This window comes from Chondrus crispus, genomic scaffold (assembly GCF_000350225.1).
Source record: "Chondrus crispus Stackhouse genomic scaffold, scaffold_38, whole genome shotgun sequence".
NCBI classification, from domain to species: domain Eukaryota; phylum Rhodophyta; class Florideophyceae; order Gigartinales; family Gigartinaceae; genus Chondrus; species Chondrus crispus.
Window position 1 is genome coordinate 361031 of NW_005179318.1, and position 16817 is coordinate 377847.

General features: G+C 54.8%; 6 protein-coding genes; 4 read left to right on the forward strand and 2 right to left on the reverse strand.

Moving 5' to 3' along the window:
- Positions 1 to 503: 503 nt before the first annotated feature.
- On the forward strand, positions 504 to 2514 carry CHC_T00006217001 (hypothetical protein). XM_005718633.1 is given in 2 exon segments: positions 504 to 2108; positions 2109 to 2514. The coding sequence occupies 1 exon segment, from the start codon at positions 504 to 506 to the stop codon at positions 2106 to 2108; it is 1605 nt and encodes a 534-aa protein (XP_005718690.1). The 3' UTR covers positions 2109 to 2514.
- Positions 2515 to 4763: 2249 nt separating this feature from the next.
- CHC_T00006218001 (hypothetical protein) lies at positions 4764 to 11433 on the forward strand. XM_005718634.1 is given in 4 exon segments: positions 4764 to 4828; positions 5026 to 10055; positions 10215 to 10900; positions 10901 to 11433. 3 exon segments carry the CDS (start codon positions 4764 to 4766, stop codon positions 10898 to 10900), a joined length of 5781 nt encoding a protein of 1926 aa, XP_005718691.1. The 3' UTR covers positions 10901 to 11433.
- A 114-nt stretch (positions 11434 to 11547) lies between these two features.
- CHC_T00008372001 (Heat Shock Protein GrpE) lies at positions 11548 to 12252 on the reverse strand. Its single transcript, XM_005718635.1, has one exon. It carries the CDS (start codon positions 12250 to 12252, stop codon positions 11548 to 11550), a length of 705 nt encoding a protein of 234 aa, XP_005718692.1.
- Positions 12253 to 12542: 290 nt separating this feature from the next.
- CHC_T00006219001 (hypothetical protein) lies at positions 12543 to 13669 on the forward strand. XM_005718636.1 is given in 2 exon segments: positions 12543 to 13649; positions 13650 to 13669. The coding sequence occupies 1 exon segment, from the start codon at positions 12543 to 12545 to the stop codon at positions 13647 to 13649; it is 1107 nt and encodes a 368-aa protein (XP_005718693.1). The 3' UTR covers positions 13650 to 13669.
- Positions 13670 to 15898: 2229 nt separating this feature from the next.
- CHC_T00006220001 (hypothetical protein) lies at positions 15899 to 16192 on the reverse strand. Its single transcript, XM_005718637.1, has one exon. It carries the CDS (start codon positions 16190 to 16192, stop codon positions 15899 to 15901), a length of 294 nt encoding a protein of 97 aa, XP_005718694.1.
- Positions 16193 to 16655: 463 nt separating this feature from the next.
- CHC_T00006221001 (hypothetical protein) overlaps positions 16656 to 16817 on the forward strand; it is a 522-nt gene continuing 360 nt past the window's right edge. The window contains exon 1 of the mRNA XM_005718638.1: positions 16656 to 16817. This exon is cut by the window's right edge and continues 360 nt beyond it. Coding sequence (XP_005718695.1) covers positions 16656 to 16817 — 162 coding nt within the window.

Consider the following 16817-nt stretch of genomic DNA (forward strand, 5'->3'; position numbering starts at 1 on the left):
CAAACTCCGTCGCGTCATTTGCAAGACCGCGGCCAGTATAGCGGCCCAGGTCGACGTCGGCCATTTCTACGACTGCATCGCCTTCACGAGGGTCAAGAGCAGACCTACTCCCTGCATCACAGATGACGTTTGAGGCTGGCTCGTCTTTGCTCAATCGTAACGCTATCACAGCAAGACTCATCGACCGGGGTGGCCATTTCCAGCTCGTCGACTCTTCGTATCCAACAACCGCCCCGCTTGCCACAACATCGACCGTCAATCGTTCCGTCTCGCATCAGTCGCATCAGTCTTCCTACATCGATATAGCCCAGCCCTCAAACCCACCGCAGCAGAGTGACGGTGTAGCCTTCGTCCTTCGCCCACCAACCGTACCGAAGGAACAGTGCGGCTCGCTCAACGAGGCAGTCCATTTAGAGTGGCTCAAAGGTCGTGGCGCCGCTTGGGTCTCGGGTTCTCCGCACCTCCAATACTCCAAGGAGCGTGGATCCTTCCAGTTTCATGTCATGGACGTCACCTCCCCTTCCCCGGATCCGTCCGGAAACCTTATCACTGAGTCAGGGCTCGCTGCCGCTCTCGACACCTTGGAGGATGCTGCTCTGGACGAGTGCGTCTCTCGCCATCTCACCGAAGGTGGCGATGATCGTCTGCACCTCAACGACGCCGGTGTGAATAAATACTATTGTCCCCCGCGCCCGTTGCCGAAAGAAGTCGTCATCCGTGGCAGTTGCACCTGTTCATCACCGACTCCAGATGGCTTCGAAGCTGCGCGAGTCGCGCTCCGTAGTCTCTGGAATGGTCGCACTGATTTCGGGACCTGCACCGCCGACATTCGCTCGCGCCTATCCAAAGTCTTGCAAATATCTGTACCTCATGAAGTCATCTTGCATCCCTCCGGCTCCGACGCAGAGTTGATTCCGTTGGCGATTGCCGCTGCTAAAGCGAGGGAGCTGGCGTGCACGGGCGTGGTAAATATTGTAGCTGCTGCCGGCGAAGTCGGTTCCGGAACCGCTCCTGCCGCTGGAGGCCGACATTTCAGTGAGTTCGCACCCAGCGGCCAAATTGTGAAGAACGGCGATCTCATCGCTGACTTTCCGGCTGCAACAACGGTCGTGGAGCTTAAACCTCGAAGTGATGATGGTCAATTGATTGATAATTATGACGAGCTCGTCATGAACGTTGTTCGCGAACATGAGCAGGTCGGGCGGTCATGCTTTGTCGTCCATGCAGTCGATGGGTCTAAAACTGGACTACGCCTTCCAAGTCAGGAGCTTCTTGAAAGGCTACAACTAGACCTGGGCGAAAGGTTGCTCGTTGTCCTTGACGCCTGTCAATGTCGTTCAGAATCAACGGAACTCGATTGGTTTCTCCAACGTGGTGCGGTGATTCTCGTGACGTCTAGCAAGTTCTTTTCCGCCCCGGGATTCTGTGGTGCCGTTCTTGTACCAAAAGACTCTTCTCTGGGTGTCCTGAGGGATGGCCCTACGCCGCTAGGCTTGAGCGACTATTTGACAAGGCACGAAGTACCGCAGTCCATCACGGCTTTGCACAATAGTCTTCCGCATGGACCGAAAAATATTGGCTTGTTGTTACGCTGGATATGTGGGATTACCGAGATGGAAATGTTCACAGCAATGGGTGACAGTGTGAAAGTAGCGATGCGAGAGTGGGTCTATGGTGTGCGGAATCTTGTTTGCAAGCGACGCCCAGCGCTGGAGTTGATTGATGTCGAGTGCGCCGAATGTGATGGTGACATGACTCGTGCCGGCGGAGTGAACTCTGTTGTGAGCATCAAGTTTCTGACAAAGTGTGGACTTGCTCACCTAGATGCGGGTACGCTTCGTCGGACTCACCGGCACCTAACAATCGATGCGTCAAAGATTCTTCCTTCGCATGCGACCGAAGAAGAGCGCAAAATCGCATCATTAAGATGCATGGTCGGACAGCCCGTTAAGCTTGGAGGCTTCGGTGTTCTCCGCCTTGCCATAGGAGCACCCATGGCTCGGGACCTTGCTCGACCGGGAAGGCTGCAAGAGGCGCTGAAAGAGGACGCGAATGTCTTGGACAAGATGATAGTTATGGGCAAGTATTGCGAAGAAATTCGCGAATAGTTGGTGTGGCACAAGCGAGCTAAGGTGAAGCGGGTCGCGCATGGAGATATAACGTTGACGCGATGCTAGGCTTCACGCTGTCGCACCTGCACGTCGTGCTCGTGACAAAGGGGTGGACGTGCTTGCTCTGTGGGACTCAGTTTAGAAACAAAGATGTTTGGCTGGTCAAAAAATTACTGAAAAAATCAAAAAGAAAATCTAGATGTAGAAGAACTTTTTTCTAGGTAACTGTGGAACTTGATGTGGAATGAATGCTCGCTGTTGTGTGAGGCAGGCAGCCTGCCGCCTCCAGCATGTTTTATGAACTTTAGTTTCGCGACAAGATTAGGGGCATGTGAAATGTTAGGATGTAAATGGAAACCGTTCTCCCCACAAAATGGAGAGAAGCCAGATTTCGACGTTCAGGGAAGCCACCACCTTGTCTTGTGCGGCGTGTCATCACTCTGTGCGATGTTCATTCGTCTGTCTGAGCTATGGTTGTTGGTCCAACATATCGAAAGAGCCATGGTATCTTTGTGTCTCTCATTAGTGATATGTACTCATCTGCAACAAAAAGCGAAGTGGGATCTACGTACCTCTCAATGCGAGTCATATAAACGCAAAACTGCTAGAGGGTCACATTTCCTGACCTCCAAGATTGCGTTGTTGTTCGAGAATACACACAATAGTTGTCGCCACTTACGCATTTACAGAGAAAGTTGTCTTCAACGGCAGCAGGCTTCAAATTTGTGTCTCATTGCATCAATTCAACATCTTGCCAACTTTCCGACCACTTTGATTTACAGCGTGACAATGGGCTCGCTGGTGGCCGCGATAAGAAGAGAGATATTTATTTTTCCAGACTGGTGTCAACGTCTGCCACCCGGATGTCGTTCATACAGAGCAGTTGAAGTGCACATTGACTTGTAATGTATGTATAGTGTAGAGCAGCGGCCCCTGTGGGGCGATCGCAGTGAACTACTGGACTTAACATACACGGGATGGAATGGTCATGGACATATCTCCGTGTTGAGGTCGCAAGGGCAGTATTTCGCTTCTTGTTGGAGATGAAGTCAACTACTTTGCCGTTTGGGACGTAGTTGTAAATACGTAGGCGCTGCTGCGCCCTGGTTAGAGAGCGTACTTCATCAAGACAGGCTCACCTTCGATAGAAGACAATTAGGCTTGCAAGACACGCGCCTGTACTGGTAGAGAAGAGAAATATTTGTATGGATGGCAACGCGCATGACATTAAACGGCATGGGCCGGAGTACCACTTGTGGTGTGGACGGGCAGATTCCCCAGGTCGCCAATTCCAGAGATTTACCGTTCGGACGTAATATTGCAAAGATGAGCAAGCACTTTTTGAGGTGGGACGCGATGCAAAACAGTGCGGAGCACTCGAGACAAGGCGTAACGAGTGCCTATGCGGAATGAGCAGATGCGGGACAAGTTCGATCTGTGCATAAAATTTCGCCGGTGGAAGGTGTACGGTTATGATTACCAGCCAGGGGGCCGATCACCTTAACACACAGCCAATGAAAATACAAAACATAATTAAAAGTTCAATAGGATACAGCCAAGTGTCTTCATAACGTCTCTGTCGACCAATGGACAAGGGGAGGATAGCGATGCAACTGCCCTGACCGTTATGACTCGTTTCACATCCCTTGCTCGGGCCATGACAGCTCATAACGAATCTGAGATCCACCTTGACGAATGGCCCCAAAGAGGAGACTTTCTGCCGGTTTTTTCAATCATTTGCTACTCGTAACGTCACGCACTAACAATAACAAGCCTACGTCTTACCAACATTTCTCTGAGCTCTCCGCCCTTTGACGTTCATCTTTCTAGCCTTTGATATGTCTTTAGTGCTTCTGCATCACTCCACTGGCCGTCAGACGTCGCTGCCATCCTTCCCGGACACCGATTTCTTTTTGTGTTCCTGCCATCCTTCCCGGACATCGCTTTCTTTTTGTGTTCGACGCCCACACTCACACTCACTCTCACTTTCTTTCTCACTCTCACTTCTCACTCTCACTGTTCAGCAGCCCCACTTTTGTTGCCTGCTCATTTGTCTTTGCGAGCTAATTGTCGACTCTGCTTTGCTTGCATCCACTACTGCTAGTTCTTGTTCTATTCATCTTGCGCCAGAGATCTCCTTCCCAGCCAGTTGCGGGTCTTTCCGAGCGCGGAACCACTAACCTTCTTTTTGTTTGTCTTCACCCAGCAGGAACAACTGTTCCCAATCCTACATATTCGATATGCAGTTCTCACGCACGGCCGCGCTCTTCCTCTGCGCGGCCCTCCTTTCCCTTTTCCTTCACCCCGTTTCATCCCACCCCTCTTTCCATTCTGCCCCCCGCACCTCTACGGCACATCTAGCGTCCTGGCAAGATTTTTTCGTCAACTTGCTTGAGACTCCCGTTGTCCGGAAAAAGGACGGAGTCCCGGAACTCGAAGACGGGGAGAAACACGCTAGAGACCCGGAGAACATCGGTGATAAACCCGGATCTCATGTGAAACCAAGTCCGAGTTTTCAACAAGACGCACCGAATGGGACTGGCGGAGGCGGCCAGGAACCCTCCCAGGATGATGATGTGAGTCTCACTCCAGAGCCCTCCCCTATGATTATCACCTCAAAGCCCCCCGCGACATCAGAGGTTCCTGGCAACGATGGGATGCTTGGACCTGAGGAAGCCGTCACAGTCAACCCTTCTCAACCACCGGGAAAACAGTCTGTGCAACCTAACTCGCAGGAGCTTCTTAATGAAAATGAGCTAGAAGAAACTCCGGTAGAAAGTCCGCCTGCAGATAAGCCAGTCTCTACCCCTGTTCCGTCATCGAAGCCTCAGGGCGCTTCTGCTTCTGTGAAGCCCTCGTCATCGAAGCCGCAGGGCGCTTCTGTTTCCGCGAAGCCCTCTCCTAAAGCTTACAGATCGACTGTACCAACACCGTCAAGTTCGGCTTCTCTCCCGGTGACGAGTCCAAGTGTCACTGGAGCTGGCGGAGCTAGCGCAGCTAAGCCAACTGCTTCGGGCTCCCCATCTCCAATGTTTGCTATCGAGAAGCCTGTCAAGGCCACTCCTGACATTGTGGAAGAACCAAGTATTGAGAACTCGGCGACTTCTTCTGGGTCCGAGGATACAACTGCGTCTCCTTCGCCAGTCGTTTCAGGGCCTAACACGTCGCCGTCACCAGCAGTTGTATCTTTGACTCCAATTCCTTTGCTCACTCCAGAGCCAGCGTCATTTGAGGAAGGCGAGATGCAAACATCTCCTGAGGCAGGGCAAGAACGATCCCCACTTAGTAGCAAAATCCCGAATGCATCTCCGGTGAATACGACGACTAACAATGCAGCTGTTACAGCAGTGCCCCCAGCTGGAGCAACTGCGATACCACCGCCAGGATCTGATGACCCACCAGCGGATTCCACAACCAATCCAGTGGCTTCTTCTACTCCCAAAGTCGTAGTCACCGCTATTGCTCCATCCCCAGCATCATCAACTTCCTCTGCGGTGAATGCGTCGCCTTCATCACTACCGCAAGCTGCTGACGTTACCGCAGTCCCGCCAGCAGCTCCAAGCCAAGCAGGTGTAACTGCAATTCCGCCCTCACCCGCGAACAAACCGGATGCGACAGCAATTCCGCCTCTTTCTGAGTCTGTACCTTCCTCTGAATCTGCTTCTTCCGGTACCGATTTCACCTGCTTGTACTTTGGTGATGGAACAGTTTCAGGGTTTGAGAGCCCAGATACCACCCTCTTCAGTGGCGAAACCGGGAAATTCTCAGTTCCCCGCCGGGTTTTCCCAGATCTTGCACCGCAATATTTGTCACACACTTATGGAAAGTCATGGTCTTACAAAGTTTTGGTTGATTCAGGGCTGACATACGATTTTGTTCTGGGTTTCGCTGAAGTTTATAATGTCGCATGTGACTCCGGGAGCACTGCTGGATTTAGGAAGTTTGAAGTGACAATTGGATCTGAGAGTACCATCATTGATATCATGTCAGAAGCTGGCTGTGGAAAAGCTTTGAAAAAGAGTTTCGATGGCGTTGTTGCGGAGAGCAACTTCATAACAGCTGCCTTTAGGGGTTTCGGCCAACAAGCGGTCCTGAACACAATGTGCTATCGCCCAACAGGGGGAACCAATTCCGGCCCCATTCCTCAGCCTTCCTCTGTTCCAGATTCCTCGACCTCGACTCCAAACTTGTCAGACATAGTGGGTCCAGGTGAAGACTTTCGATGTATTAACTTTGGCCCAAAGGTTATCGGCGGATATACTCCATATGATAAGACTGCAGTACAAGGCAATACCTTCCTTTATCGTGGGTCTGGACCTAAAAACCCTGAACTTCCGCCAGCATATCAATATCACCTGTTCGGGGATGACTGGAGCTACTCTCTTGACGTGTCATCCGACAATCCTCAGAACGTTGTGCTTGGATTTGCGGAAGTGTATCCAGAAGCATGCGCTGCTGGTAGTCAGGGAGCATTTAGGGTTTTCACAGTTTCGGTAGGGGGTGATCTTCAGCTTGTGGATGCGATGAAGACTGCTGGATGTGAAGCTGTTGAACAAATTGAGTTTGACAGTGTGATTCCACAAAACGGAGCCATTGACCTGTCGCTTTCCTCGATATCGGGCGATTCGATGTTGTCGGTCATATGTTTTTCCGATGTAGATACATCCGCTCCTTCTCAATCTATTCCTACAGCAGTACCTCCGCCTACGTCTTCAAGCCTCTCTCCAGCTCCATCCGGGCCAAGCACACCAGATGCATCGACATATGATGCCTGTTTCAAGTTTGGAGATGAAGTCGTTGACGGGTTTGCAAACGTTGAGTTAGGAGAAGGAGTCGAAGTTTACACGAACCCCTTCGCCGTCGTGAAGGGTACCCCATACGACCAAGTGTATGGAACTCACGTGTTCGGAACTCGATTCACATTTTCGGTACAAGCAAGTAGTCCTTCAACGAAGAAGTCCTTCATTCTCGGTTTCGCAGAAGTATTCCAGCCAGCCTGTAAGGATGGATTTCGAGTCTTCGATGTCACTGCAGGCTCGGATACTGAAACTGTCGATGTTTACAAGGAAGTCGGATGTAACACAGCGTTTGATTTGCGTATTGACGGGGTCGAACCATCATCCTCGACTGGTCGTTTCGAAATTTCGTTCACATCAGAGAACAACTTGCCCATGCTTTCAGCTGTCTGCATCCTTGACGAAGGCGTCTCCGAGACCAATGAGTTGCTGCCGTCAAAAGTTCCTGACAAATCTTCTGCAACGACTGGTAACAGTGCAGGTGATGGACGGGATATGAAAGCACAAGTGAACGTTGGAGCACCTGATCCACCATCTCGTGACCCCTCTGTTCCTTCTACGTCTGATGATGAATCGCCAGAACAATCTTCCCCAGCGATGCCGAGCCTTGAGCCGACTTGGACACCAGAACCACTGGTTCCTTCTCCGGAAGTACAGACTGTAGAACCCTCGCGCAGTCCACAATCAATAGCAACTGATGAGTCATCCGGTCCTTCAGTACCGCCGCCATCACTACCGACTCCTTCATCAGAAGGTGCGACGTCTGTGCCAGAAGAAAGTGCTTCCCCTGAAAATTCTCCGCTTCCAAAAGAAGACGGGGTGATTATTTCGCTCCCAGATGCAAACCCAGAATCATCAGAAGAAGATATTCTTGTTGGTCCTGGTTTAACGTCTGAATTTAACGGTTCTATTCCATCACCGGAGGCCTCTGTTGAGTTAGTTGAAACTGACTTTTCCCAAACCACCTTGGGCGTCGAAGGAGAGTCACAATCTCCACAAGCCTCGCCTATGGTCACTGTGAAACCAAGTGAATCTGCTGCGATTGGGAAGCCGGCAAAAGCATCTCCTTCATCAGTTGTTGAACCGACGCCCTCAAGTTCGTCTGAAGCATCTCCCCCTCCTTCAGTTGTTGGGCCCACAACGACCCCTTCGAGTTCTGCACCAGTTTCTGCGCCCACATCTACTCCAACAGGGGTGCCGCCGGAAATATCTCAGGATGCGGAAATATCAGAGGCTCCAGATGAGGATGAATCATCTTTTGGCAAACCTTCGAATGATCCGATGGAAAGCAACGATGCGCCAACAACCACTGCTGCTGTGACTGCAATCCCACCCAATGGAGCTATAAATGGAGGATCTCCAGGTGATTCAGATGGAATGGAGCTAGAGGATGGTGAAGAAACATCTGAGAACCCAGAGAGCTCTCTCGTTCCTGAAGTCAATAGTGGAACCAATTTGAACGCGGGAGAAGAGCCATCACCGTTGGTCACGGCCGTCCCTCCTGATGGGGGGGCCACTCCTTCAACCGAGTCAATGCCTACTGCTATCACTCCATCAGCAGAAGAAGAATCTGGCAATGCAGTGACTGGGACATCAGCAGAAGAATCTGGCAATGCAGTGTCTGGAAATTCCACAGAATCGAACCAGGGAGTTATAATTGTGGACACGTCCCCCGTCCCGTCGGTTTCAGCGGTCCAGATGGTTCCATCAGCAGGCCCCGCATCGGCATCCCCCCCGTCAGCGGCTCCCCCGTCACTAGTTGAGGTACTCCCACCTGTCGATAATACACCTGGACCAAGTCAAGTACCTTCCGCATCTCCGAGTCAGGAACCTACCGCAACGGTGACACCAACCGGGTCAGCAAGCCCAGCTCCTACAGGAGACGAGGATGGCGTCGTGGGGGGAGGCTCAGAGTCAGAAGCGAATGGAGAAGGATCACCATCTCCCTCAGCCTCACAGATAGTCTCTACGACGGGAACAGACGAGGTGATCACAGTGACTACAGAAGAGCCCTTACCCGCTCCCTCAGAGCCAGCTGGGGAAATTTCGCCAGCAAAGCCGGTCTACAATTCACCGGACAATAGCGCAGGCAATATCGAGGTAACAGATGGTTCAGATGTTTCCGATGATAATGTGAATCCAGATGCCAACGAGGTTATTGTTGCTGGTGAGTTCAAGGAGCTGATAAGTTCGCAACCGGAAGGAAACGGATTCACGATTGGAATGGGTGTTCTTGGGGCGCTGCTTGTGCTCTTATTGCTGATCTGCCTGTTCTTCGCCATATTCAGAAGCGGAGGCGGTGCCTATTCGTACAGCAGCCAGTACTCTGGTCAGAAACCGACGGATTATGGAGATCCTAGTCAAGGTGGATATACTGAGGAGTTGGCTCCGGGGACCGGCGACTATGGTGACACACACTCGTATGGGCAAGGGGGCCAAGAGGGATACGCTGAAGGCCAAAGTACTTTTGAATCCAGACCACAAACTAACGGAGGGTCTTTCACGTATGAAGGAGCTGGTGATCCCTTGCTTGCTGGATCCGGGTACGGAGGCGACGCTCCACCTGGCCCAGTGGAAGATGCTGCTGAGTCAACAGATGCGCAGACGGAGCCAGACACATTTACTGACTACACAAGTCTTAACATGCAACTTAACATGCAACAACAGCCTACGGCAGAAGGTGGAGGACAAGAGTCTCGAATGGTTCAGAACGATGATTACACATTCACAGACACCTTCACAATTCAGAACAACGGAATTTATTCTGCCGAGACCCGAGCGAGGGAGCTTGCTGAGATCCGTCGAGCTGGCCTTGCAGCCGCGGAAACCTCAGCGCGTGCTGCTGAAAATCCTTCAGAGTCGTTCGATGCCCACGCCTCGATGGTGGGCCCCACAACGCATCCGGAGTCGACTAGGACTATGACCTATGAGCACGATTCAGCCACTGAAGGAGCAGACGATGGAGAGCGGTCGATGGGAGGATATGGTGCTCCGGAAAGGGCCATCGCTGAGCAAGACCCTGATATCGCGCACTCAGGTAAGGGCAGGCATTCTGCAGATGGAGGTATTTCGATTAACTCCAACCCAGAAGCAGTTCCGTCGCCCTATGAAAGCAATTTCGTCCTGCAAGACGAAGCAAAACATTCAGGTAACTTTGAGGACGACGTTTCAAAATTGACCACGCGTACCGTGACAAGAAGTGGGTGGAAAGATGATCATCCTGATCAAAACGTTGCTTCCCATAAGAGACTTGTAACTGAACCAGGTGAGAATGTTTTGTGTAATGACTCTTCTGATTCTCCAACAGGTACTTTTCAAGCTGGCGGCGAGCGATGGGGAAATATCCTCGCTCCCGCAACAGGCGGAGGCGCTGGGCGATCAAGAGTTTCGAATGACGGTCCGTGGCCCGCATGGTGGTCTCGCGGAAAACACCTTGCCCGAGATACGCCTACCGATGTTGTCTACGAACAGGAAGCCACTGCCTCTGCTGGCAGGGAGGAAGAGGAAACAGAGGTTTCTGACGTCGGGGAATCCAAAGAGAATGAGAAATCCAGCACAGGAGTTGGCAGTTCAATGGTTCAGCGACACGCGGAAATGTTCTCTCGTAGGGAAGGCCATCCTTCCGTAACCTTTGAGACACCGACACGGGCAGCTCCTCTGGCGACATCGTCAAGACCAAACGTTATGTCTGCGGCTTCACACATTGCTCCAGACTCAGGCTGGCGTCGTGGCTCTCCACGAAAGCTTGAAAGTATCGACGAGAACGTGACAGTGAATCTGGAGTTCGAAGAATTGAGACGAAGACGAGAACCGTACGTCAAATCGGTTGCAAGCCGTCTCAGTGTCGGGCCGCAGTCAATATCCACTTCATCAATGTCGAGGGAATCTGGTTTCGACGCTCGTCAGGAGTATGAAGATGAACAGCAAAACCTCAAGGGGTCTGGACTCGGAGCGGCTCCATGGATGGGTCAGCAGACACCTATTGAGATATGAAGAGATGCTGGTGTGTGGGATTTCCTAAGTCATATGATAGGTAGCGATTTAGTAGAGTGTGTAGATCGTAGACCTCGCAGATAAGAACTTGATTCCTTGTTTGTTATTTATTCAGTGTGATGAACAAATGGTAAGTGAGGCTGTAAAGTACAAGTTTAGAACGCAATGCGAAAGAGTGTGAGACATTCCTCCCCCTTTGCGAACAGAGTTTTTGTGACAATGCAGCTCGACATCTTTTTCTCTCGTACAACCTACTATCCGTTGTCACGGAAAGAGGCTTTCTGAGATTACGACTTGCAAGTGAGGGTAGAATCAATTCCACCACCACCACTGGCGATAAGAACTTGCGGGACGAAAGGACCGGGTGCGACATCGTGGCATTGCCTTCCAGTTGACAAGGGAGAAGGGCTTGTGAATAGGTTATAGGTTATCGCTTCTCCTCCCAGTGAACCTCTATCACACTGCAGTGATGCGTGGCGATCCATCGGCCATAGCGTACCCGTACCTCAAAAGCAAGCAAACCGAGCCGGCGTCCTTCCCAACGGACACAGCTACGTTCAAAAGTGCGACAATGCGCGATAGAAGGAACAACGTGACGAGCGTTGAGACTCCTTTCGAAAGCCCGCGGCAAACGATGAAGGGCTCAGTTATGGAGCCTTTGCAACTCCGACCTCGGCCGGCCTGAGTATTCTATCACCAATAGTGTATCCAAGCTTGGTGATATCCATAACGGTCCCTGGCTGATGGTCCGGGGAAGGAGCCTCGAAAACGGCCTGATACTTATTAGGATCGAATTGATCGCCGACCTCTCCGAACCTGGTGATGCCATGCTGGGCAAAAACCTTGAGCAGCTCCGCCTCTGTGGCGGCGACGCCGGTGTACAGGCCCTGCAGCTGGTGGTTGTGCGGGTCGTGCAGGGCGTCCTCGGGCACGGCCTTGAGCGCGAGGCCGAGGTTATCGGCGACGGAGAGCAGGCCCTTAGCGAACGGGAGGACGGCGTACTTCTTGGCGTTGTCGACGTCGCGGCGGGCGATCATGCGGACGTTCTCCATCTCGGCGAGCACGCGCAGGGTGCGGTCGTTCAGCGCGGCCAGCTCCTGCTCCTTCTCCTGCAGCTGGTTGGCGAGGTGCTCCTCCGCGGACACGGGCTCGGGCGGGGTCGCGGGCTCGTCCGACGGGGGGGCCGCGGCGGGGTCAGAGCGAGGCTCGGCGTTCGGAGGGGCAGGCGCGTCGGCTGAGCCGTCCGCTTTGCTCTCCGTCGCGAGGGGACGGAGGGGCTGCGCGCGCGCGGCGGCGAAGCGCGCGCGCGGGGGGAGGAGGGAGACGCTGCGGGTGGCGAGGGCGCGCAGCATCGCGGGAAGGATGGTGTTGCGGGCGGGCGGGCGACGGTGGGGTGGGACGAGGATCGGAAGTTGTTGAGGTGGGCGGTGGGGCTGGCGGTGGGGCGGGCGGAGGAGTGAGCCGTGGGTTGATGATGTAGAAGGCAACGCCACCGGCGTGGCACTAGTGTACAGTACCAGATCCCTATCCTCCTCAAAGGACAAGGATGCGGTACAGTGGTGTATGATGACAAAGGCACCAATGAGAGGACGCGCATTCCTTTCGGCTGAATCATACGTTACACGTGCACACGTGTACCAGAATGATTGCCGCATTGATCGGGCGGGTGAAGGTACCTTTACCCTCCTCCTCCTCCTCCATCTCCACCTCCCCCCCGCCCCCTGCTTGCTTATCAAAAGCTTCCCCCAAAACGCGCGCCGCCACCATGTCTTCCCCCGGTCCGGCTGCCGTCGCGTCCTCTTCCTCAGCCGCGGAACCGCCAGCGCCGTTCCAGAAGAAGGACGCGTCGCACGGCGCCTTCTACGCCGGCTTCTTCAAGGGCATGTTCTCGGCCTTCGACGGCATGCTGCTCTTCGCCTCGTCCAAGCAGCTGCGCCGCGTCTTCTGGAGCCTGCTCGCCCCGATGCGCAACGCCCAGATCGCCTACGTCTTCACCGGCGTCCTCATCTTCCTGCTGCTGCGCGACCCGGCCGACGACGCCGCCGAGCTGTTCTGGACCATCTCGCGCTGGGGCCGCATCGTCACCGTCCTCACCACGTTTCTGCTTGAGAAGAAGTACCACGCAAACTCCATCATGTTCTTCGAGGCCCTCCAGGTCCTCAACCCTTCCTTTGCGCAAGCACTCAAGGACACCCCCAAGACCAACACTAGCCTCAAGGATAAATGGAACAAGGTCAAGAGGGTCGCTAAGCTCACCTTATTCAAGGCAACCGGCGCCATAATTAACCGCATCTTCCCGGGCGGCAGGTACATCGCCATTCCCGCTGTCAAGTTTGTTTCCATGCGCCCTGTCCTCGGCGCCCCAGTCGCAGCGGGCCTCGCCTCCATACATGCCATCCCGGTCCAGTTTCTGGAGTCTTCGCGCGTCGATGACGCTTTGGTGTCTGTTGGTGAGGCCATCCTCGACGCCGACGAGCTGGGCACTGACGCCACGCGCGAGTTCCACACGCGCCTGGATTCGGAGGAGACCCGACATTACTTTGCGGAGCGCTATCGCGGCTACCTCACCGGTTGTGGCTTTGTCTACAGTTTGCTTGAAGCCGTGCCCTTGTTGGGCATTCCCATGTCTCTCATCGCGGAATGTGGCGCCGCTTGCGTCGTCACTGACATCGTCAAACGCAACCTCGACAAGGAGAATCGGAGACCGCTTGTGTGCGAAGACAAAGTAAACCACGACAAAACGTCGTAGAGAGTCGCTTGCCTTTTGTACCCACCCTGCAAGTAACATTGCAGAGCTTTAGTCGCTTTTTTGTCTCAACTGTCATCTTCACTTTCACCTTTTACAACTTCATACGCTACCGGCCGGTTGTCCTTTCGCACGACGCTCTCATTGTACGGATAATCGCCCCAAAACGAGCGCCTCCCACTCACGGCTTCGAAATACCCCTCCGAGAACTCGGTCAGGGCCTCCTGCAGCACGGCGACGCGATCCTTCAGCAGCCTCTCGACCGCCGGTCGCTGGTCCTGCACCTCCTCGGCAATGCCAGACGCGACCTCTTCGGCCTTGTCCATGCCCGTGCGCACGAGCCGCTCGCCCTTTTGCGCCAGCTGAGCCACCGCTCTCTCGCGTTTCACCTGCTGCTGCCGCGCGTGGCGCTCCTCCCGCGCCGTGATGTCCGGGTCCGGGATGTAGTCGTGCTTGTACAGCTTCCACGCCCCGCGCAGGCGCTTCCGGAACTCCGCCCAGTCCTTCGCCGGCTTCGGCCGGTCGCGCAGGCCCGGGAACACCGCCTCGCGCGTGTGGAACCGCTCGTACCCCGGCGGCGGCTGCAGCGGCCGGTGCATCGCCGCCCATTCCATCCGGTGCAGACGCCAGCGGGCCCGTGCCCTCCGCAGGTGCCGCCAAATCTGCTTCATGCTCGCGGTGGCGCCCGACTACAGGTGACCTTTGACGTACAAGGGGCGTCTCATTTGAGGTGGCAACTCACAAGAGGCACAGCACCGTGTGACTTGCGATCGGTCGGTCTGCGTCTGAATCTGAATCTGAATGTGAACCTTGGAGCCGCGGGTTGACTTAAAAGAGGGAACGTGTGTATCTTTAGCAAAAGGACACGTGCTCACCGAGAGAGGTCGCAGGTATCGAAACAGCAACAGACGCGAGGGTAAGCACGCACGGGCGCTGAATCGTCAAAGGTAGCGTGGCCGGATTGGCTTGCCATCTCCCACTGTCGACATGGAAAAGCAATTTAGAAATTTCATCCTTTCCAGTTTCCACACGCACAAAAATGCCGCCTTCCCCCCCCCCGCCCCGCTCCCTCCCTCCACCTCCTTTGCATTCAAGGCAGGAGTTGGCGCCCCCTCACGCTACGCTCTACGTTGATATCAGAAGGCGGACGCGGGCTGCGCAAAAAGAAAAATACTTGTAGCGCCCCAGTTCTAGTGCGGTGTGACGCAGAGTCCTTTGCGCGTCTCGCACAACACCTCGGCGCTCAGAGGTGCAGGATGTCAAGTGAAGAAGGAGGAAAGGAAAAGGTTGCGTTTCAGCCGTTGCCATCAAGGCCAACGCAGCACTGGGGAGATATTGAAAAGAGAGCAAGGCGTGCGGTACGGGCGGTACGGCAAGCATAAGAGCAGTGTATCAGCGGTGCCCCTTGTCGGACTTGCGGGGTGCGTGAGGGAAAGTGAAACAAATCTGTTGCGGCAAGAGTGCAGCAGTGTCAAGAGACAGAAGCGCGTACAGAAGAATCGCGCGATGGTACAGATGGACAGCAGGGGTTTTCAAGCAGGCACGGCGGTGCACTGCGGGAGAGGAGGAGATTGCGAGGGCGAGCGGGCGAGGGAGAGAGAGAAACAGAAATAGAGACAGAAAGAGGGGGAGCTTTTCTTTCTGTTGGTGTATCGTGCGTCCGGCTTGACGTTTATAAAAGTATGTGAACGCTTGAGACTGAGAGGGGGTGATCGGAAGTATCATGAGCGGTGTGTTGGTGAGAGAAATGAGGCGGGGGAGCGGAGGATGGAGCGCAAAAGAGTGTATGTGTGTGTCATGGTCATGCAGGCATGGCTGGCACGTCACTGGATATTTGAATGACGCAAGGTAGGGATTTTAATGGCTGTTGATGTCAAGACCGCCTGTCAACAGGCGGTGTGAAGGGGCAGTACAGTACATGAGGCAAAGGTTTATTGGGCAGTGTGTGAGATGTTCAGCAAGTGATCTCAAGATGGTTCCTCTAGAGAAGATCAAGGGATATTTTTTGTTTCTATTGTAGCGGTTTCCTTCGGCACAAGGTTACTGCGTACGGGTACGACGACAAAGCTTTACGAGGGCAAGACAGGGATGCAGTGCGAAAAATGCGGATGTCATGAGACATGAATATTTAGTTGTTAGCGGAAATACGAGAGAACGAAATGCAATGTCTCTCGAAGAGATTCTACCAAAACCGTGGGTTGAATGGGGGTGTAACAAAAAAAAAAGAGCGGAGGGGCCGCTCAAGGGGGTTGTCACGAGCGAGACTGGGCCAAGACGTTAGAAAATCGGCTTGGCTGGAGCGGAAACGGGTGGGCATTGAGGTGCTTGCCCGACTGCGGGCTGCGCGGCCGAAACGGGCGGGCGCCCTTTAGGGTGGGCCACAGTGCGCCGACGAGGGCGCCGGAGCGCGAGCGTGAGCGCGGGCGGGTGTGGTTGGGGATGTGGAGCGGGCGGGGGGTGTAGTGCTGGAGAAAAGCGAGCTGGCGGGCGTTGATGGCGCCGCGGCGCAGGGCGCGGATCCAGCCGACGGCCTCGTACGGGTCCATGCCAAACTCGATCAAGGCGAGGGCGGCGAGGACCGGGGCGCGACCCAGGCCGGCGGGGCAGTGGATGGCGATGGTCTCGGTGAAGCGGTCTAGGCTGGAGTCGGAGGAGTCGGAGCCCAGGTCCGAGCCCGACGGGGACGCGGGGCGGCGGGCAGCGGCGCGTGCGACATGGTTGCGCAGGTCAAAAACGTTGTCGAGCAGGGCGAGCCAGTCGGCGACGACGTGGGGCGGCGGGGGGTGACCGTCTGGAAACGGGAGGTGGTGTAGGTGGAAGCCGCGGCGGCGCAGGGCGTCGGGGTCGTACGGGGGTTGGCAGACGGAGACGACGTGGGTGACGTTGTGCTTGAGCAGGAGGTGGGCGTAGGGCTGGAGGTCGTCGTGCGCGGGGGCGGCGGAGACGAGGAAGCGGAGCGGGCCGTGCTCGAGGAGGGTCGGGCGGGCGGGCGGCAGGCCGCGGCGATAGATGTCGGCCTTGCGCGCGTCGGCCTGCTCGAAGGCGAGCTCGAGCGCGCGCAGCGGGCCGGACAGCGGCGACTGCAGATCGTCCGCCGCCGGCTTGCGGCGGCAGAGCGGGCCGGAGAAGGCGGTGCCGAGCAGCATTGCGCGGGGCGGGGTGGGTGGGGGG